General features: G+C 37.4%; 1 protein-coding gene across 1 annotated transcript; it reads left to right on the forward strand.

The window, feature by feature from the left end:
* Positions 1–218: 218 nt before the first annotated feature.
* On the forward strand, positions 219–5,824 carry LOC114793351 (serine-rich adhesin for platelets-like). Its single transcript, XM_028985041.1, has 8 exons — positions 219–452; positions 1,539–2,993; positions 3,085–3,149; positions 3,250–3,434; positions 3,533–3,648; positions 3,747–3,811; positions 3,936–4,078; positions 5,362–5,824. Exons 1-8 carry the CDS (start codon positions 354–356, stop codon positions 5,511–5,513), a joined length of 2,280 nt encoding a protein of 759 aa, XP_028840874.1. The 5' UTR covers positions 219–353; the 3' UTR covers positions 5,514–5,824.
* The last annotated feature ends 18,538 nt before the right edge of the window (positions 5,825–24,362 follow it).

Genomic DNA, 24,362 nt, shown 5'->3' on the forward strand with positions numbered 1-24,362 from the left:
AACCTCCAACATTAACAGAGAGTGAAACTACATCTCTTTTACCAGAATCTACAACACCGGTATTCACGACAATGACTCAGACAATCCCTAACTCAGCAACAACAGTAGATACAAAGTCAACGTTTGTAGTTACACAATCAACATCAATACTGCAACCAACAACCATTAAGTTGATTGAAACTACATCTCATCTACTTGACTTAACAGCACCAGTAGGTACACCATCAACTCCATCTTTTTCTGCCTCATCAACAACAGGAACAATATCAACTGTTACATCTCAACCACGAGCATTAACAGAGAGTGAAAGTAAATCTCTTTTACCAGAATCTACAACACCGGTATTAACAACAATGACTCGGACAATCCCTAACTCATCAACTACAGTAGATACAAAAGCAACATTTGTAGTTACACAACCAACATCAATACTGCAACCAACAACCCTTAAGTTGATTGAAACTACATCTCATCTACTTGACTCAACAGCAACAGTAGGTACACCATCAACTCCATCTTTTTCTGCCTCCACAACATCAGTGACAATGTCAGCTGCTACATCTCAACCAACAACAATAAAAGAGAATATAAATACATCTCTTCTCCCTAAATCTACAACACCAGTATTGATGATTCTGTCTCAGACAATCCCTAACTCAGCAACTACAGTGGATACAAAGGCAAAATTTGTAGTGACACAACTAACATCAACACTGCAACCAACAACTACAAAGTTGATTGAAAGTACATTTAATTTACTTGATTCTGCAACATCAGTAGGTACACCATCATCTCCATCTTTTTCTGCCTCATCAACAACAGGAACAATGTCAACTGTTACATCTCAACCTCCAACATTAACAGAGAGTGAAAGTACATCTCTTTTACCAGAATCTACAACACCGGTATTCACGACAATGACTCAGACAGTCCCTACCTCAACAACAACAGTAGATACAAAGTCAACATTTGTAGTTACACAACCAACATCAATACTGCAACCAACAACAATTAAGTTGATTGAAACTACATCTCATCTACTTGACTCAACAGTAGGTGCACCATCGACTCCATCTTTTTCTGCCTCAACAACAACAGTGACAATGTCAACTGCTACATCTAAACCAACAACAATAAAAGAGAGTATAACTACATCTCCTCTGCCAAAATCTACAACACCAGCATTGACGACACTGACTCAGACAATTCAAAACTCAACAATAACAGCAGATACAAAGTTGACAATCTTAATGACACAACCAACATCAATTATGCAACTAACAACCACGAAGATGATACTTGACTCTACAGAAACAGTAGTTACACCATCAAAACCATCTTTTTCTGCCTCAACAACAACAGTGACAATGTCAACTGCTACATCTAAACCAACAACAATAAAAGAGAGTATAACTACATCTCCTCTGCCAAAATCTACAACACCAGCATTGACGACACTGACTCAGACAATCCCTACCTCAACAACAACAGTAGATACAAAGTCAACATTTGTAGTTACACAACCAACAACCATTAAGTTGATTGAAACTACATCTCATCTACTTGACTCAACAGCAACAGTAGGTACACCATCAACTCCATCTTTTTCTGCCTCAACATCAACAGTGACAATGTCAACTGCTACATCTCAACCAACTTTAACAGAGAGTGAAAGTACATCTCTTTTACCAGAATCTACAACACCTGCATTGACAAGACTGACTCTGACAATCCCTAACTCAACAACAACAGTAGATACAAAGTCGGCAATTTTAATGACTCAAGCAACATCAATATATCAACCAACAACAACAAAGATGATATTTGATTCTACAGCAACAGCAGGTACACCATCAACTCCATCTTTTTCTACCTCAACAACATCAGTGACAATGTCAACTGCTACATCTCAACCAACGACAATAAAAGAGAGTATAACTACATCTCTTTTGCCAAAATCTACAACACCAGCATTGACGACACTGACTCAGACAATTCAAAACTCAACAATAACAGCAGATTCAAAGTCGACAATTTTAATGACACAACCAACATCATTTATGCAACCAACAACCACAAAGATGATACTTGACTCTACAGCAAAAGCAGGAACACCATCAACTCCATCATTTACTGCCTCCATAACAACAGTGACAATGTCAACTGCTACATCTAAACCAACAAGCATTGGACAGAGTGAAACTACATCACTTCTGCTAAAATCTACAACACCAGTGTTTACGACACAGACTCAGATAATCCTTAACTCTTCAACTAAAGTAGATACAAAAACAGCATTTGCAGTTGCACAACCAACATATACACTGCAACCAACAAAGTTGCTTGAAACTACATCCCATCTGTTTGACTCTACAACAAAGGAAGGTACACCATCAACCCCATATTTTACTGCCTCAACAACAGTGACAATGCCAGATGCTACATTTAAACCCACAACCACAAAACATAGTCAAACTACATCATCTCTGGTTCACCTTACAACGCCAGTGGGGACGACACAGATTCAGACAGTCTCTGTTTCATCAAAATCAGAAGATAAAAAGTCAACAACTGTAGTAACAGGACCAGCATCGACATTGCAACCTACATCTTCTTTTCATATGACAACCAAAGTGGGTACACAGTCAGCAATCTCATCGTCTACATTTAACGCAACAACCACAAAGCTGATTCAAACTCTTCTGAACCCTACACTAACACTGGGGACAACACCAATTACAACTGTGATTCACTCAACTACCACAAGGCCCACATTCAGTACAACTGCACGTACCCCAATGACGTCTTCAGCTCCAACGACAGCTGCTACTTCTAAAACAACCACAACTGTAAATCCCACCACAAATACAGCCATTGTACATCCTTTACCATTGGTTGAACTGGTCTTTATCCTGGTAATTGAATATGTACCTCAACTCAGTGATAAAAACAGTAGAGAATTTCAGCAGAAGGCCAAAGAAGTTACATCTGTGGTAAGAAATTAATATGCAATGAATACTACTTGAACGTTTTGAATTTTCTTACTAATTACTTTGTGCTTTATTTTCTGTTAAAATCTTATAGCTTGATATTATCTACCAAAGGAAGTATGGAAACATTTTTGTACAGACAGTTGTTATATCCTTCAAGTAAGTTTGACTTTCTTTGTATATCTGATAAAATTCAATAAGGCTTAAAGGAGTCTACGAGATTCTTCAGCTGATTCTGATAAAATGTTATATTTGTCAGTAAAATTGTGGGGAAAAAAAGAGCTCTCGAAAACGTTCAGACACAAGTGGAGCTGGAATTCAACGACAATTCAGCAGAGCCCCTCCCAGAAAGCACAAGCATTGAAATGACTTTGAAAAATGCAGTGACTGATCCGGTCCTAAACATCACTCTTCCAATAATTGTCAACTCTGTATCAGTCACAAGTAAGCCTAAACTCTATTTACCTCTGTCTAGATAAAAAATTATTAATTTTCTTGTGAAACCATGGCATCAAATAACCATACTTTCTTTGGTTCCCCAGAAATTCCCCAGATGGTAATGAATCTGCCATTCCGCACAAATGAGACATTTGATCCTGATCTGCTCATTTCAAATTCATCAGCATTCAAGGACAGATCATCACTTATTAAAAATGAGGCAAGCACTGTCTCATATTTTAAAAAAAAACAGGCTTGTGTGAATGAGACTTGGCATCTGGTTTTGGCATCTGACTTTTATCTGATTTTGGCATCTAGCTTGATCCATTTTTCTTTGAAGACTACACTCCAGATTACATTGGTCTGGCTGTACTGAACTACAGGTATTTTCCATATACTGTTCATGTACACTATTTCAGTGTTTTTTATCATTACAATCATGATTGAAACCTTTTGCAACTGGAACAGTAACATTTAGCTTCACAATTCTTTTTTTTTTTTTTCCAGCAACGGATCTATAATCTACAATACCATTCTGACCTTCACCAACAATTCCACTTTACCAAATAACACATCCATTTTCCAGACATTGCTGAGAGCAGCAAGAAGTGGAAATCTGTCATTCACCATGATCTCCATAAACAACACAGGTACATTTCTAAGCAGTTTGTCACGACATGGGGTGCAACGGGGAATGAAGCGCTAGAGCAGGACATTGTGGAACAACAAAGGCATTTACTAAATATTAATACAACGCTACTAAATATTAATACAAAGGAACATAAAGGAAAGAACTTCAAGCAATCCAAAGGCAAGTGGCATAAGGCCGTAAACTTGAACGTCAGGTAAGGTAAATGTCCACATTAATCGGCCGCGCCGACTGACTGCCCTTATGGAGTTCTGATCAATCTCGCCTAATTGGTTTCAGCTCGGATTGATCAGGACTGCATAATCAGGTGCCTTGGCACACCATTTTAGGCATGGTGCACACGGAAAACGTTTTTCTCTGAAACGGTAACATTTCTGTCCGATCTGTCCACACGGAGACGGCGTTTCAGGGGCCCCAGAATGGTTATTCTCTCTTTTCTGAATCTCCGTGTGGACGAGCATTTTTTTTGTAAGAATGCTGATTTAATTGGTGAAACCATTCTTGGACCGCACAAGCCATAGAAAATAATGAGTTTCAGGTCAAAGCAAAGCTCTTGCCACATACGGCTTGAAAGCAGCTTTATTGCCGCATCGGCTCTGCCGCATATCTCTGACGCATCAGCCCAAACTCCCCTCCAACCTGACCTATGGTTTAAAAACTCATTACACATACACCAATGGCAGATAACACGTACATGGTTGTGCTGCAGCGGCTGCAGAACCTCATAATGAAACTACAAGAACTCCTCTCTGAAAAGAGCTAGATGCGAAACAAGACGCGAGATTGGGGAGTTACAGCGCCACAGCATATGGGACATTATCTGAATCTCCGTATGGATGACAACAATTCAGATAATGCTCTGTGTGTCCACACGGAAACCAAATACCTGTTCTAAGGAAAATCATTTTCATGCTATTGCATCTAAAGGGAAGCTGTATATTTTAGTGTTTTACTAAAGGCATATTAGATAAATACAGAATGTTTATCTAATCAAAACTATTAAAATATCATCTACAATTAAATTGAGCTATGTCATGGTTTTGTTTTTCTTTTTTTTTTATTGTCAGAGAGAAGGTGGATGGAATCAATCTAGGAAAAAGTTCAGTTAAAAACATTGTGAAACATTATTAAAGCATTAAACTAACTGTTTGTACATATACATATATAATATATGCAAATATCACCAATAAGTAAACAGAAACATCAGCTTATGAGCTTTATGAGTTACACTGTGCAAGGATAATATAAATGTACATTTCACTGAATGTGCATTTCCCTTCACAGATCTGTTTAGTACTGGGTCTACCACGGTGTCTACTAGTACCAGCTACAGTACCAATACCTCAACAGGACCATCCAGCAAAGCCAGCACAATCAGTCAGGTCACGACCTTCATTTCCATGGTCTTTTCACTGCTGGTGACAAGGCAGTGGTAAGATCCATCACTCCATCGCTGTCAATCATTCTTACCTTCATGTGTTAGAACACCCCTCCTGATTGGGGATTCCTTTATCTGTGCATCATTATGCTTTGCCTGTTCTAATTACTTATTGCACTTTAAAAGCAAGGGTGAAGAATACATTTAAGAAGAATAATTTTATTTGATCAAAAAGCTACTGTAATGACTGTCACTCACTGAAATATACTTTTTATAAATCACCACACTGCTCATGGGAACTTGTTACAGGGAACTACATTCCAACCTTTCAGTTGTTAATGATCTCTGTAATAAACAAATTCTGTGGTAGTTTGCTTTGATGAAACAACGTGACTATTTGTGGATACAGAAGCTGCTGTGTATATGTATTTATAACACATTTTTGGTGAACAGCCACAAAACCCTAATCCATGTATGGGACTGGAAAGACTGTAAATTCAGTCTATCTTCTTGTTTATAGAGAATTATTGAAATGAAATTTATTGATATTGCATTATTCCTACCGTTTCTTTCTTTGACATGAAACACTGCATTTATTTGTGCAGCCTTAAAATCTGGAATTACAATGGTGAAACGTGAGTTTGAAAATTTTAGAATGCTAGTTCATTTGCAGGTTGGAAGATCAACAATAGATGACACTCACTAATCATTACCAGTAATTACCATTCCATAAAGCAGACTATTTTGATGTTCTGCATAACATTCTTAAACTCGGGGTAGGGCCCAAAAGTTTTCCATGCATACTACTTACTTTATGTTGCATCACAGGCTCTTATCCAGAGTGACTTATGATCATTATTTACTCTGACAATAGCCAAGGCCATCTCAGGGTTAAGTGGCATGCTCACTGAGTTGGATTTGAAACTTCAGCTCTCATATAGTACGGGCAAGTATGCTACTTGTAAGGTTACTTCTAATTGGCCAGGAAAATTTACTACCAGAAATTTGGGCTAATTATTCCTGACAATGTCGGTACAGTGCTATGAATTATTAAGTGTCACGAACCTGACTGTGGGTGGTGTTTGTCCAATGTAGCCCTGATTTCCTGATTATCTGCATGTGAGGCTACATGGACAAATGTATCCTGCTGTGTCACGTCCGTGTCCGTTTTATCACTGTGCTGGTCTTCTGTTTCACTGTTTCTGTGTATTGGTTCCTTGAGTTAAGTAAATCTCTTGGTTGACTGTTGGCTTTTCTTGCCCTGCAATGATCTCTGACACTCAAGTGATCCACTCAAGCAAGCGTGAGAACTTGAGTGAGAACAGGAAAAACAACCTTATGGAACTGCAGGGAGACAGTGAAATATTTATTTTGGCACTAAAGTTTGCGACGCCTGTCCTTGTTGTTTGCTAAGTAAATAGACAAATAATTTTAAATATGTTAAACCCTAATCATCACCCAATTAAATACCAATTAGGGTGGTACCCAAGTGGGTAACAGGGCATATGATAAATGCTGTAAATATAATATCCAATGTAACGTCAGCAAGAAATGTCAATATTATACCACTCGTGGTTTTGAGACAGCTGTATTAATAACGTATGGATGTTTGGTTTAATTTTTGATTAGTCTGTACTTCTGCATTGTCTGTACTCTGTTCAGGGTACATTCATATCTCCGTGAAAAAGGAGATATTTTTTATTCCCCAATCTAAAGGTGTTATTACTTTACATCTATGGAACCATTCGTTACTGGACATTAAGGACTGTTTATCTGCCAGTGGCTTGGTCACTAAAAGAATTACCAATAGTTAATAAGTCAGTATGTTCGCAACATCCATGGTCTGGTGACAAATTCGATTATATTTTATTGATTTGATCAAATAAAAAAAAATTAGACAAGATTAGACCCTGATATATTTAATATTATAAAGATTTGTTAGTAAAACCTGGCGTGTGTGTGTGTATATATAAAGTTTCATATTCATATTACCTCAGTCATATCTTCATGTGAATTATCTTGTGCCATGATTGCATAACTGATTCAGTCACTGTTATATATTTTTAGCTTTTATCTACATAATACCAAGGTTACTGACAAACCACATAGGCTCACATCATACAGGAAAGGGGTCAAGCACTGAAAACACGTAGCGTTTAAAAATGTTCCATACTTTTTTAAAGAATGATTGACAGATTGATTTTAACCCGATAACAGAACCAGCACCACGTTCCAGACTTTTCCAAAGAATGCTTGACAGATTGACGTTAACCTGATAACAGTACTTTCACAAGACGTAAAAAAAAAAAAAGATAGTCATTGTGCTATGACGGTATTTGTACACGTCCACATCCTCAATCCTGCGATCACTGACAGGTTGGTTTTCAGACCACACACCACAGACCAATGCTGATGACAGCCACATCATGATCCATAAATCATACAAACAAACAAGGCATTATTTAAAATGTCAGCAGAATGAGTCCATAGTAGTGCCATGGATCACTCTTTCATTTCTCAGGTCCATTGTGCATTTTAGAATGCTTACCAGGAGATCTTTACAGTAGTACGCTCTCTGTGCTTACAGATCATTAATGAAGTTATTTCCTTTTTCACCCATCTGAGCATTGGCAGCTCCACACAAACCCAGCTGGGCATTTTAGAAACAAATGTGTGTGTATGGTGGGGGTGTTTCAGAGCCTTGTTTCTGCAGAGCCAATGCAAAATACAAGAATTCAAAGTGCAATATTTCAACAAGACCAAGTTATTATACAATAACATTATTTGTGAACGGTGTAAATGAGTGCTCATATGGAGGCAAAACTGGTTGAACGTAGAAACTGTAGGCGTTTCTGTGCATGCCTTTCTAAACCGAAGTATGTTTCATCTTATTGGACGAGTGCCAATGTGGTTTTTCTCCGAGACGATAAGATCAGAGCAGTCACTTTCTCATCACAAAAGCCTTGGCCACAACAACAAAAAGCAATAACATTGCTTTAAAAAAGGCAAGTATTTGAGGTTCTGCAAAGTAAAGTAAAGGTTTTATTGTCCAAGGAGGTAAACACTGGAAGTTCAGGTGGTAAAACCGCTTAGGTTTATTAATACTGTGCAATGTTAATGTTTTTACTGCATGTAAATAGATTGTGACATGGTAACCAAATTTCTCAGAGAGTGCAGGAATTATTGATTATTGCGGACTACACTGAGCAATACACTGTGTGGCTAGAAGTAACAACTGTTTACAGATTCATGTACATGTAAAATAGTTATAACCATCATCATTACCATCCGATTACCATTACCATCATTACCATCCTACCATCCGACCTCTACATCTCATATAAAACGCAGCAGCACGACTAATCTTCAACCTTCCCAAATTCTCCCACACCGCCCCTCTGCTACGTTCCCTCCACTGGCTTCCAGTACTGGCTGCACGCATCAGGTTTTAAATACTGATGCTGGCCTACAGAGCCAAACATGGAGTAGCACCATCCTACCTCACAGCCCTTATTATACCTCGCACTGCACCTCGTATACTCCGAACCTCCAGTACTGCTTGCCTGGTCCCTCCATCTCTGAAGATAAAAGGAAGACGCTCATCTAGACTCTTCTCTGTCTTGGCCCCTCGGTGGTGGAATGAACTTCCCCTCGAGGTCAGAACAGCTCAGTCACTGAGCACCTTCACACGGCAGCTCAAGACCTTCCTCTTTAGAGAATATTTAGATGAACTTGTAACCTTCTTATTGTCTTAACTTATGTACAGAAACTACAACAGAGTGAATAAAAAGGTTGTATTTATAGTTGGGGTCCTAGTGAACCAGAACTGATCTCTTCATCGATGGTAACATGGAAGCACGTTGTAAGTCGCTCTGGAAAAGGGCATCTGCCAAATACCTTAAATGTAAAGCATTTTCGTAAATATTAATCAGGCTGGTGTAAAACAGGTGCAGCTTATATGGAGTTTTTTATGTTAATAAAATCATAAATGGTTAAAAAAAAATACAGAAAAAAATGCATTATCAGTTGTTCAGATGTGCATATGGCTCTTTACTTACTTATTTGTAATTTATTAATTTAGTCACATCTGCATTATATAACCACTCTAACGTTCCTGTCTGTATACTGTCTAGCCAAAAAAAAAACTTTTTCTCTCATAGTCTTAAAATAGAATTTGAATGATGTCAAGTTGATTTATTGCACATCTTCTTTTGACTTAAGAATCACATTTCTCCAAGTGACGTCAAGAAAGTGTGTGGACATTCCCACTTACTGTATGTTTGTCAGTGACTGATGTATCTGAAGTGTATTCTGACATTTCCACATTCTTACTCTGTGAAAGGCTTTCTCACCCAGTGTTCAGACAGAGGGAACAAATTGTGTGTGTGCAAACAGAATACGGCAAAAAAAACAGCGTTCATTCTGTTCTCCGTATTCTCAAAATAGCAACAGATGAACTCACAGACACGCGTGCACATGTACAGTTGCACTCAGACACCTACATAGTCATTGGGCCTTCAGATGTTTGTTTGTACTGTGAGTTTTCGTGGTTGGAGTAAAACTGAACTGCATACATCTTCAATCACGTAACCGTAAAACGTCCGACGTCAGAGTTGGCTACATCTTGAAGGCTTGTCTCTGTTGAGGCAGAACGTTTTGTGGTACTTCCAGATCGCATTATAAACCAAGGAAACCAAAGCTTGAAAATGTTTTTGCGTTGTAATCAATCATTTTATTCTTCGAAATGCTGAGAAATCCAAGAATTTTAGACACCTTTGAAATCTGGATTGTGGACAAGTAATACTAGGATTTCAGAGAACTTAGATAAATAGACTTAGTGGCAACTCTTTTGAAAGAGTACTTAGAGTCTGGTGGCTCCAGGAACAAATGGATTCCCTTTGTCACAATGGCTGGACATGGTAAGGAAGAAGGATGCATTTGCACGATGTCACATACAGTATGTCTCAATGGGCATTGATGGGCTACACTTGACCCTTCTGCACACAAGGAAAAACAAAATAAATAACTCCAGGAGAGAGATAAAAAGAAATGTAGAAATGTCCCATTACATCTGGCATAATAGTAACACTGTGTTTCAGAAAAAGAACATCGACACAACAAAATTGCATTGTTAAATTTTAAACTTTCAGTGTAAAGTCTGTAAAACTGACATTCATTAGTGTAAAATGACAGTGACTCCGCCCTTCCCAGGTAACAAGCCCATATGGGTGGTACACAGGTACCAGACAGGCAGTCCATATCAGCCTCATCTTAATTTGAACCCCAGAACCCAGATGGGGAGCATGAAAAAGCCTTATATAGCATCTCATACATATATATACATATACATATATATATATATATATATGTTTTCTTTGACTAAATTTGTGAATTTAATGAAACATTTCAAATTTGACTAACACAGAAAAAAGTACAAAATGAGAGCGTTGGCAAACACTTTTTCAGACCCACCCCTAGCTGCTGTAACAATGCACATTTCTCACCTGTTTGACTGATAAAGATTTATCAGTACAATTCTGAATCTGAATCTGATGAAGAGCTGGTCAGATTATGCCTCTGCTTTCAGACGTGTTTTGGAATTTAAATGATGACATTAACTATCACCATAAAGCAATGACAAACAGTTGGCATTTCTTGTACTGATGACCCAATACAATTTCACAATGACAGATAAAACTGTGGTCACAGTTGTGGTTGTGACTTGATGCATTTCTGGTCTGATCATGCCGATTAACTGTTGCAAACAGAGCAGCACTATTGGGCTGGTACCATCTTGTGCTAGAACCGCTGCATCGCTTTACATGCTAATTGAATGCAATTCTACTGGGCGTTACTGGGTGGGGGTTGTTCTGTCTGGCCTCAGTAATGCTCTGTTGTACTCTTAATGATATAAGTTTCCTTTTTTTTTTACTAAAACAGAATAGCACTAAGAACAGCAAGATTTTTCACAAACTATGGTTGCAATGGTGGCACTCGGGCTCCCTCCAGTGGTGCACCAGGAGACAACTGTCACTATATTGTTATTGTTTATAATTATTCTCACACACAACCACTATTATAGCTGCTGGAGCAATCCCAGGAATTGAGAAAGGATTTTTAAGCAGACATGACCTTAGACATAATTTTAGACGTAGAATATGAAGTTCCATCCATTGTCTAGATTCACATTAAAATTAAGCAATTGGTAGATGACAGTAATTTCTCCGATGTGAGAGCAAAGAAATCTTACATGTACACCCTATATTGTTTTTTATGTAGCCAGACTACCGAAAAATAATTAAAAAATACATGACACAAAAACTAAATGAAAGTTAGAAATAAAGAAAAAAAAAAGGTTTACAGAATAAAACAAAGATTGGACTAATTTGATATTGTGTTTGTGTTTTTAGTTTTGAACATGCCATTATGAAGATTAAATGTAGTAAGCAGTTAAAAAGAGTGTTCTGGGTCACCCGTAATCAGAAGGTTGCCAGAAGTTTCGAATCCCGGTCTGCCAAGGTCCCACTGAGGTGCCACTGATCACAGCACCGTCCCCACACACTGCTCCCCGGGTGCCTGTCATGGCTGCCCGCTGCTCACCAAGGGTGATGGGTTAAATGCAAAGAAGCAATTTCCTTCGGGATTAATAAAGTATAAATGAATAAAAAAATAAAATAAAAAAAAATTTCAAAAAAATTACACAAATAGTAGAAAAAATATTGTATTAATAACTGCAAAAAATATATAATGGATTCTTGTGTGGAGCAACTCGGATTGTGTGTGTATGTATCTATATATGATGCTTAAAAAAGGCCACCCAAAAATAAGGCATCCTAGATCTGAATGAATTAAATACTCAAATTAAATACTTTGCTCTTTACATAGTTGATTGTGCTGAAAACAAAAACACATGAAAATATTGATGATAAACAAGTCTAAATGAGGCTCAGTAGTGTATGTGGCCTCCATGTGCCTGTATGACCTCTCTACAAAGCCTGGGCATGCTCCTGATGAGGTGGTAGGTGGTCTCCTGAGGGATCTCCTCCCAGACCGGGACCAAAGCATCCACCAACTCCTGGACAGTCTATGGTGCAACGTCAAGCATTAACTTGCATTAGGAGGAACCCAGTGCCAACTTCACCAGCATATGGTCTTACAAGGGTTCCTCTGGAGAGCACATGACGGACAAAGAAAATGCTACCCCACACCATTACTGACTTACTGCCAAACCGGTCATGTTCTCCACAGCTTTTTTTTTTTTTTTTTTTTTGTGAGCGTGTGTGTCTGTGTTAGACTTGTCTGAAATACTTTTTGAACAAGTGGGTTTTCAACTGCTTCTTAAAGGTGGTAGTAGTCTCGGCTAGTCGAATGGAGCAGGACAAGTCGTTCCACCAGCCAGGGACAACAAAGGAGAACAGAGTTGATTTGGATCGGAGACCCTGTGAAGAGGGAATTTTTAGTCTCATTTCGTTTGCTGATCCGAGAGGGCGTGTAGAGAGGGGGTGCACTTCCATTTACAGCCCTGTAGGCAGCATGAAGGATTTGAACTCAATGCGAGCAGCTACCGGGAGCCAGTGGAGAGAAGTGAAAAGAGGTGTGACATGGGTGTGTTTTGGCTGATTGAAGATGAAGCGGGCTGCAACATTTTGGACCATTTGAATTGAGAGGTTTTGCTGAGGGGAGTTGTTGCCCGGAAAGATCAGAATCTCAGTTTTGGATAAGTTCAATTGGAGTTGTCGCTGAGATATCCATGCCGATATATCCGAGAGACAAGCTGAGATTTTTGTCGCAATAGTGGTATCTTCTCGTGGGAAAGACAAATAGAGCCATGTGATTGGATGATGTGAGCAAGTGTATATTGAGAATAGAAGTGGGCCAAGGATAGAGCCTTGTGGAACCCCTGTGGTTACCCTAGAGAGGGCAGATGTCTCACCTCCCAATGAAAGACCTGTCTTGAAGATAAGAGGTGAACCAATTTAGTACAGTTCCTGTAATTCCTAAATCTCATTGTGTGCTGAGAAGAATTTCATGATTAACTGTGTCGAAGGCAGCAGATAGATCAAGTAGGATAAGGACAGATGATCTGCGGGCAGCTCTTGCAGCACGAAGGTCATCCACCATTGCCAGGAGGGAGGTTTCAGTCGATTGTCTTTTCCTGAAACCAGACTGAAAAGGGGAAAGAAGATCATGCTCGTGGAGAAATTAAGAAAGTTGAGCCAGGACTGCTCTTTCAAGAATTTTCGAAAAAAGGAAGATTGGAGACTAAGCGGTAGCTATCCAATACAGACGTATTTAGTGTGGTTTTTTTTTAGCAGGGGAGCAATGACAGCCTGTTTGAAAGCAGTGGGAAATGTTCCGTACTTGAAAGGTTGCCAGATTGCATCCTTAACTAAGATGATGGGTTAAATTCAGGACACATTTAGTTGTGTGCACCATGTGCTGTGCTTTCTGTCCTTTACAATGACAATCACTTTCACAGTGTCTCCAAATTCACCAGTGGCGAATTTGCCAATCTTGGTGTTCTCTGGCAAATGCCAAACTTTGTTGCCCTCCTACAGCATCCTCTACGTCTCCTGATGTACTGGCCTGTCTCCTGGTAGTGCCTCCATGCCACAGCTCACATTTCTTGCCACAGCTCACATTGACATGCCATCCTGGATGAGCTGCACTACCTGAGCCACTTGTGTGGGTTGTAGACTCTGTCCCATGCTACCACTAGAGTTAAAGCACCACCAGCATTCAAAAGTGACCAAAACATCAGCCATAAAACAAAGGAACTGAGAAGTGGTCTGCGGTCACCACCTGCAGAACCACACCTTCGTTTGGGACGTCCTGCTAATTGCCTATAATTCCCACCTGTTTAATTGCCTATTAGTTTCCCACCTTCCGTTTACACAACTGCATGTGAAATTGATTGTCAAACAGTGTTGCTTCCTAAGTAGACAGTTTGATTTCACAGAAGTGTGATTGACTTGAAGTTACATTGTGTTTGTTAAGCATTCCCTTTATGTTTTTAGCAGGGCATATATATTGCTGCCATCAGGTGTACTGTTACATTTCTACTGAACTGGATGATCACTCAACTTGTCTCTGCGGTCTATGGCAGTGCAGTTGATGTCACTGTCTGCTGCGAATAGGTGGCAGTAGCCTAGTGGGTAACACACTCGCCTATGAACCAGAAGACCCAGGATCAAATCCCACTTACTACCATCATGTCCCTGAGCAAGACACTTAAGCCTGAGTGTCTCCAGGGGGGGACTGTCCCTGTAACTATTGAATGTAAGTCACTCTGGATAAGGGTGTCTGATGAATATTGTAAATCTGAATGGATGTTTTAATTGAGTGAAAACTTGTAATCACGCTTGTAATACCATCATCCACCGCTAGAATGCAATATGTCACTGAATTGCTAAAAGCATGTGAACTGCAATGTGAAATGAAGGGAATGTCTGCATTCTTACCATACATCACACTGATGGTTATTGGGATTCTAAAACTGGTAGAAAAAAAGTAAACATATAAAAATTCCTGCACATAACATAATGGCTTTTTGCATGTTAGACAACCCAGATTATAGTATGTATACAATTACACCTATTTTAGCACATCTTGGAGTCTGGAGGAAATGGGGATTTGCTGAGATCAGTGAAGGGTTGTGGTGTTAAATGTCATCGCTAAGATTTATCATTCTCATTTTTTGTGATACAGAATAGTAGACCACACCACTTTCTCTGATTTTTTTCTAAAAAATACAAGACAAAACTATATTTGAATACAAATGGAGAATTTGCCTGAAAAAATACATTCTTTAAAAAAGTGACCAGGTTCTGTGTTTTCTTGTGGCTTTCTCAGCACAGTTCAGCTGATACCATACTCTGCTGTGAAAGTTTTAATTAAATGCAAACTTTTCAAGCTTGTAATACCATCATCCATCATGACAATGCATTATGTATCTGAACCACTTAAAAGCATGTGAATTGCATGTGACATGAAGGGAATGTTTGCATGTCTACTACACATCAAAATGACAGTAACTGGGAGAACAGCAAGGTTCAAGCAAATTAAATAACAGGGCAGTACATGATGCAAACACCCCATTGTAACTCAAGGTGTACCACAGCCCTTCACTGATCTCATCAAATCCCTATTACCTCCACCTCCCAGACTCCAAGATGGGCTAAAATATGTATGATTGTATTATTACAGTAATCTGGGTTGTGTTTCAGTATGTTATGTGCATCTTTTTATCTCCTTACTCCCTGTAATCTCATATCAGATTGTTTCAATCTCAATTAAATTCTCATTCTGAATTGTTTTCTTCATCATAGTGGAATTCAGGACAAAATAGTACAGATATTTAGCTCTACCATTAGTTTTTGAGTAATGTATTTTCATCATTTTGTGCGTTACATGGTTTTGTTGCATAAAAACACTGAACATTCCCTTCATCACACATTGGCATTTACATGCCTTTAGCAATTTGCACTTTAGTGATGGATGATGATATTAGAAGCATACAAGGTTTTAATGGTAAATCCTAATTGGTTAATATGCCTTTGATGAAAAAATCAATTACTGGAGTAAAGAAGTGAAGTAAATACCTGACCAGCCTGGGAGTTTGTTTGTGGATTTCTCAGCACAGTGGAGCCGATTCCACACTCTGCTGTGAAGGTTTTAATTAACTTTTCATGCTTGTAATACCATCATCCACCGCTAGAATGCAATCTGTCACTGAGGTGCTAAAAGCTAAAAGCATGTGAACTGCAATGTGAAATGAAGGGAATGTCTGTATTCTTACTACACATCACACTGACAGTAAGTGAAATTCTAAAACTGGTAGAAGAGCCAGTGTGCGGTTCGAAGTAATAAATAAAAAAAAAAACAAGTACATGATGCAAACACCACATTCTATGTTCAATGTTTTTTATGCAGCAAGACCAAGTACATGATCCAAAAACAAATTGGAAGTTTGAATGTAATAAAAAAGCTAAATATCTGTACTGTTTTGATTTGTCCTGATATCCACTATGATTTAGAAAAACCCTAAACACTATCCCGGTTCTACTATAACATTTTAAACAATGCAGATTGAGGATTTAATTCAGATTGAAACAAATATTGGATTACGTTATTTAATCTGATTTCATATCGTTTTTAGATTTGAACGAGACGTAATCAATAAGAATTATGAAATTAGTGTAAACAAATAAATCCTGCACATAACAATATGGCTTTTTGCATGTTAGACAACCCAGTTTATTGTATGTATACAGTTACACCTATTTTGGCACATCTTGGAGACTTGGAGAGGTGGAGAAAATGGGGATTTGCTGAGATCAGTTAAGGGTTGTGATTTTTCGAAAAAAAAAAAAAAAAAAGAAAAAAAAAAAAAACAATTATATATTTGACTACAAATGGTGAATTTGCCCTTGATGAAAAAATACATTCTTAAAAAAAGTGACCAGGTTCTGTGTTTTCTTGTGGCTTTCTCAGCACAGTTCAGCTGATACCATACTCTGCTGTGAAAGTTTTAATTAAATGCAAACTTTTCAAGCTTGTAACACCATCATCCATCATGAGAATGCATTATGTATCTGAACCACTTTAAAGCATGTGAATTGCATGTGACATGAAGGGAATGTTTGCATGTCTACTACGCATCAAAATGACAGTAACTGGGATTTTAAGACTGGTAGAACAGCAAGGTTCAAGCAAATTAAATAACAGGGCAGTACATGATGCAAACACCCCATTGTAACTCAAGGTGTACCACAGCCCTTCACTGATCTCATCAAATCCCTATTACCTCCACCTCCCAGACTCCAAGATGGGCTAAAATATGTATGATTGTATTATTACAGTAATCTGGGTTGTGTTTCAGTATGTTATGTGCATCTTTTTATCTCCTTACTCCCTGTAATCTCATATCAGATTGTTTCAATCTCAATTAAATTCTCATTCTGAATTGTTTTCTTCATCATAGTGGAATTCAGGACAAAATAGTACAGATATTTAGCTCTACCATTAGTTTGTGAGTAATGTATTTTCATCATTTTGTGCGTTACATGGTTTTGTTGCATAAAAACACTGAACATTCCCTTCATCACACATTGGCATTTACATGCCTTTAGCAATTTGCACTTTAGTGATGGATGATGATATTAGAAGCATACAAGGTTTTAATGGTAAATCCTAATTGGTTAATATGCCTTTGATGAAAAAATCAATTACTGGAGTAAAGAAGTGAAGTAAATACCTGACCAGCCTGGGAGTTTGTTTGTGGATTTCTCAGCACAGTGGAGCCGATTCCACACTCTGCTGTGAAGGTTTTAATTAACTTTTCATGCTTGTAATACCATCATCCACCGCTAGAATGCAATCTGTCACTGAGGTGCTAAAAGCTAAAAGCATGTGAACTGCAATGTGAAATGAAGGGAATGTTTGTATTCTTACTACACATCACACTGACAGTAAGTGAAATTCTAAAACTGGTAGAAGAGCCAGTGTGCGGTTCGAAGTAATAAATAAAAAAAAAAACAAGTACATGATGCAAACACCACATTCTATGTTCAATGTTTTTTATGCAGCAAGACCAAGTACATGATCCAAAAACAAATTGGAAGTTTGAATGTAATAAAAAAGCTAAATATCTGTACTGTTTTGATTTGTCCTGATATCCACTATGATTTAGAAAAACCCTAAACACTATCCCGGTTCTACTATAACATTTTAAACAATGCAGATTGAGGATTTAATTCAGATTGAAACAAATATTGGATTACGTTATTTAATCTGATTTCATATCGTTTTTTAGATTTGAACGAGACGTAATCAATAAGAATTATGAAATTAGTGTAAACAAATAAATCCTGCACATAACAATATGGCTTTTTGCATGTTAGACAACCCAGTTTATTGTATGTATACAGTTACACCTATTTTGGCACATCTTGGAGACTTGGAGAGGTGGAGAAAATGGGGATTTGCTGAGATCAGTTAAGGGTTGTGATTTTTCGAAAAAAAAAAAAAAAAAAAGAAAAAAAAAAAAAAAACAATTATATATTTGACTACAAATGGTGAATTTGCCCTTGATGAAAAAATACATTCTTAAAAAAAGTGACCAGGTTCTGTGTTTTCTTGTGGCTTTCTCAGCACAGTTCAGCTGATACCATACTCTGCTGTGAAAGTTTTAATTAAATGCAAACTTTTCAAGCTTGTAACACCATCATCCATCATGAGAATGCATTATGTATCTGAACCACTTTAAAGCATGTGAATTGCATGTGACATGAAGGGAATGTTTGCATGTCTACTACGCATCAAAATGACAGTAACTGGGATTTTAAGACTGGTAGAACAGCAAGGTTCAAGCAAATTAAATAACAGGGCAGTACATGATGCAAACACCCCATTCTAACTCAAGGCGTACCACAGCCCTTCACTGATCTCATCAAATCCCTATTACCTCCACCTCCCAGACTCCAAGATGGGCTAAAATATGTACAATTGTATTATTACAGTAATCTGGGTTGTGTTTCAGTATGTTATGTGCATCTTTTTATCTCCTTACTCCCTGTAATCTCATATCAGATTGTTTCAATCTCAATTAAATTCTCATTCTGAATTGTTTTCTTCATCATAGTGGAATTCAGGACAAAATAGTACAGATATTTAGCTCTACCATTAGTTTGTGAGTAATGTATTTTCATCATTTTGTGCGTTACATGGTTTTGTTGCATAAAAACACTGAACATTCCCTTCATCACACATTGGCGTTTACATGCCTTTAGCAATTTGCACTTTAGTGATGGATGATGATATTAGAAGCTTACAAGGTTTTAATGGTAAATCCTAATTGGTTAATATGCCTTTGATGAAAAAATCAATTACTGGAGTAAAGAAGTGAAGTAAATACCTGACCAGCCTGGGAGTTTGTTTGTGGATTTCTCAGCACAGTGGAGCCGATTCCACACTCTGCTGTGAAGGTTTTAATTAACTTTTCATGCTTGTAATACCATCATCCACCGCTAGAATGCAATCTGTCACTGAGGTGCTAAAAGCTAAAAGCATGTGAACTGCAATGTGAAATGAAGGGAATGTCTGTATTCTTACTACACATCACACTGACAGTAAGTGAAATTCTAAAACTGGTAGAAGAGCCAGTGTGCGGTTCGAAGTAATAAATAAAAAAAAAAACAAGTACATGATGCAAACACCACATTCTATGTTCAATGTTTTTTATGCAGCAAGACCAAGTACATGATCCAAAAACAAATTGGAAGTTTGAATGTAATAAAAAAGCTAAATATCTGTACTGTTTTGATTTGTCCTGATATCCACTATGATTTAGAAAAACCCTAAACACTATCCCGGTTCTACTATAACATTTTAAACAATGCAGATTGAGGATTTAATTCAGATTGAAACAAATATTGGATTACGTTATTTAATCTGATTTCATATCGTTTTTAGATTTGAACGAGACGTAATCAATAAGAATTATGAAATTAGTGTAAACAAATAAATCCTGCACATAACAATATGGCTTTTTGCATGTTAGACAACCCAGTTTATTGTATGTATACAGTTACACCTATTTTGGCACATCTTGGAGAATTGGAGAGGTGGAGAAAATGGGGATTTGCTGAGATCAGTTAAGGGTTGTGATTTTTCGAAAAAAAAAAAAGAAAAAGAAAAAAAAAAAAACAATTATATATTTGACTACAAATGGTGAATTTGCCTTTGATGAAAAAATACATTCTTAAAAAAAGTGACCAGGTTCTGTGTTTTCTTGTGGCTTTCTCAGCACAGTTCATCTGATACCATACTCTGCTGTGAAAGTTTTAATTAAATGCAAACTTTTCAAGCTTGTAACACCATCATCCATCATTAGAATGCATTATGTATCTGAACCACTTTAAAGCATGTGAATTGCATGTGACATGAAGGGAATGTTTGCATGTCTACTACGCATCAAAATGACAGTGACTGGGATTTTAAGACTGGTAGAACAGCAAGGTTCAAGCAAATTAAAAAAACAGTACAGTACATGATGCAAACACCCCATTCTAACTCAAGGCGTACCACAGCCCTTCACTGATCTCATGAAATCCCTATTTCCTCCACCTCCCAGACTCCAAGATGGGCTAAAATATATATAATTGTATAAATACAATAATCTGGGTTGTGTTACATGCAAAAATCCAGTGTGTTATGTGTAGCCATTGTTAGTGTATTTATAATTTGCGCAGATTTTTTAAAACTTCTTTTAAAACTCTTTTTATCTCCTTACTCCTTGTAATCTCGATCATGTTTGTTCAAATCTAAAGACAATCTCTTATCAGATTACATAACATAATCCAGTCTTTGTTTCAATCTGAATTAAATTCTCATTCTGAATTGTTTTCTAAATCATAGTGAATTTCAGGACATAATAGTACAGATATTTAGCTCTAGTTTTTGAGTAATGTATTTTCAACTTTCTGCGCGTTACCTGGTTTTGTTGCATAAAAACACTGAACATAGAATGGGATGTTTGCGTCATGCACGGTGCTGTTTTTTTTATTTCTTCGAACTCCATACTGGCTGTTCTACCAGTTTTAGATATCTAGAAACCTTCAGTTTGATGGGTAATAAGAATTCAGACATTCCCTTCATTACACATTGGCATTTACATGCCTTTAGCAATTCGCACGTTAGTGATGAATGATGATATTAGAAGATTACAAGGTTTTAATGGTAAATCTTTTCACACTTGTAATACCATCATCCACCGCTAGAATGCAACCTGTCACTGAGGTGCTAAAAGCATGTGAACTGCAAAGTGAAATGAAGGGAATGTCTGTATACTTACTACACATCACACTGACAGTAATTGGGATTCTAAAACTGGTAGAACAGCCAGTGTGCGATTCGAAGTAATAAAAAAAAAAGCACAGTACATGATGCAAACACCACATTCTATGTTTAATGCATTCTATGTTATATAGCAAGACCAGGTAATGCACAGAATGATACAAAAAGCAAATGCATGATCCAAAAACTAATAGGGGGTTTGGATATAATGAAAAAAGCTAAATATATGTACTGTTTTGTCCTGAAATCTACTATGATTTAAAAAATCTTAAACACTATTCCGATTCTACTATGAATTTTTAAACAATGCAGATTGAGGATGTAATTCAGATTAAAACAAATATTGGATTACGTTATTTAATCTAATATCAGATTGTTTTTCGATTTGAACGAGACGCAATCCATAAGGATTATGAAAAAAAATGGCATAGAGTTAATTCCTGCACATAACATAATGGCTTTTTGCATGTTAGACAACCCAGATTATAGTATGTATACAATTACACCTATCTTGGCACATCTTGGAGTCTGGAGGAAATGGGTATTTGCTGAGATCAGTGAAGGGTTGTGGTGTTAAATGTCATCGCTATGATTTCTCATTCTTGAAAACACAGGTTCTGTGTTTTCTTGTGGCTTTCTCAGCACAGTTCAGCTGATACCATACTCTGCTGTGAAAGTTTTAATTAAATGCAACATTTTCAAGCTTGTAATACCATCATCCATCATGAGAATGCATTATGTATCTGAACCACTTAAAAGCATGTGAATTGCATGTGACATGAAGGGAATGTTTGCATGTCTACTACACATCAAAATGACAGTAACTGGGATTCTAAAACTGGTAGAACAGCAAGGTTCAAGCAAATTAAAAAAACAGTACAGTACATGATGCAAACACCCCATTCTAACTCAAGGCGTACCACAGTCCTTCACTGATCTCATCAAATCCCTATTACCTCCACCTCCCAGACTCCAAGATGGGCTAAAATATGTATAATTGTATAAATACAATAATCTGGCTTGCGTTACATGCAAAAATCCAGTGTGTTATGTGCAGCCATTTTTAGTGTATTTATTATTTGTGCTGATTTTTTAAAACTCTTTGTATCTCCTTACTCCTTGTAATCTTGATCATGTTTTGCTCAAATCTAAAGACATTCTCAAAAACTAATTGGAAGTTTGAAAGTAATGAAAGCTAAAAAGCTAAATTGTTTTTTTTTTTTTTTTTGTCCTGAAGTCCACTATGATTTGGAAAAATCAAAAGGCTATCCAGATTCTGCTATACATTTTTGAACAATGCAGATTGAGGGTTTAATTCAGATTGAAACTAAAATTGGATTACATAATTTAATCTGATATCAGATTGTCGGTCAAGATGACAGGTACACCGTATATTTAATTTACACTTCACAGAGAGTACATAATCCAAGTCTAAATCAGAATTAAATAAGTACTGACAACTGACATTTATCAGTGTTACATAACAGTGACTCCGCCCCCCCCAAATTAACAATCCCATATGGGTGGTACACAGGTACCAGACAGGTGGTCCATATCAGCCCCATCTTAATATGAACCCAATAACCCAGAAGAGACACAGTAAATATAGTTTTTTGTCATTTTCTTAAAGTAGTTTCTTGGCGGCTCTGTTTTGCTAGTAGAGTTTAAGGAAAATGTTCTTGTGAGACCCATCACCCTTGGTGAGCAGCGGGCAGCAGTGTGTGGGGACGGTGCTTTGCTCAGTGGCACCTTGAAAAATGTTTCAATAGTTGGCACAGGTTCTAAAGTTCTACAGGCGGAACCAGCAACATGCAACTTAAGTATAAAAAGAGAAAAGCCAGTGAGGCGACTCTTGCTCCTTATATGATCCTTTATTATTCCCACAAGTGGGAAATTTAAAATGGGTGAATATGGTGATGGGTGAATATATAACCATATTAAAATCACTGTGATATAAAACTAATAATGTAATTTTGATACAGATTGAGCCAATAAAAAATCTCAGAAAAAATCTCAGTTAAACTACAAGGATAAGAAATAAAATATTTAACAAAGAGTTACATCAGCTTCTCACAGGAACATGTTAATTAAATTCTACTAAGAGAACACTTGACACACAATCTTATTATAAGAAGAGAAAAGCCAGGTGCTTTTTGGTCAAAGTCTTTTTCATGACGGTGGGTAAATCAGGGGCAACTGTTGCTGGATTCAGTTTAAGTAATGAATCTGACAAACTACCACAAAAAAGGGGTGTACATTTTCTACATTGATATAATAAAATTTAGATTTAATTTCAATTTCTTTTCTTAACTCAAACTATACACTGCTGGAAACCTCTTAATGGACTAAGGTTGGAAAAAAATCCCGGTGAGGTTTTTTTTATTTTTCAGACCTGGATTACCCACCTCTGTTTGTGTATACAAGGTTGGAAAAAATCCTGGTGACGCTTTGTACTTTTCAGACATGTATTACCCACCCCTGTTCGTGTCTCCAAATTTTGGGGAAAAAATCCCGGTGAGGGTTTAAACTTTTTGGACTTGAATTACCTGCCTCTGCTCAAAAGAGAGATTTCTCCTCAGACTGGTTGGTGTTCCAAAACTGGATGGTGATGACACTGTATAGGACGCTCGCGTGGGTGAAGAACTGGAATGTGAGACCGGCATTTTCAGCAGGCATCATGAAATGCAGCCGCAATTTTCCCTGTCTGATGAGTAGACCCTCCAGGCTCTTGAGTCCAGTTTCTTGATTAGCTCCCTCCATGATTTGGGCCAATCAACTGTAGAATATGTAATACATTTTTTAATTTGAAAAAAACTTGCAAACCTGACTAATGAGAGAATGTGCTCCCATCTCACTAGAAAAAGGAAAAAAAAGACAAAAAGTGGAGGTATTTGGGTAATTTTTAAAAGTTCCATACCATTGTGTTTAATAATAGCTCTGCTAGGCCAGTTTTTTGTAATTTCTGCAATATTTGTTGATGCAGTAAATCCCGTGGGTGTGTACTCTTAATATAGTTAAAAAGGCAGAACGAAGGACAATGAACATGTCAAGC

Source organism: Denticeps clupeoides, chromosome 1 (assembly GCF_900700375.1).
Source record: "Denticeps clupeoides chromosome 1, fDenClu1.1, whole genome shotgun sequence".
Taxonomy (NCBI): domain Eukaryota; kingdom Metazoa; phylum Chordata; class Actinopteri; order Clupeiformes; family Denticipitidae; genus Denticeps; species Denticeps clupeoides.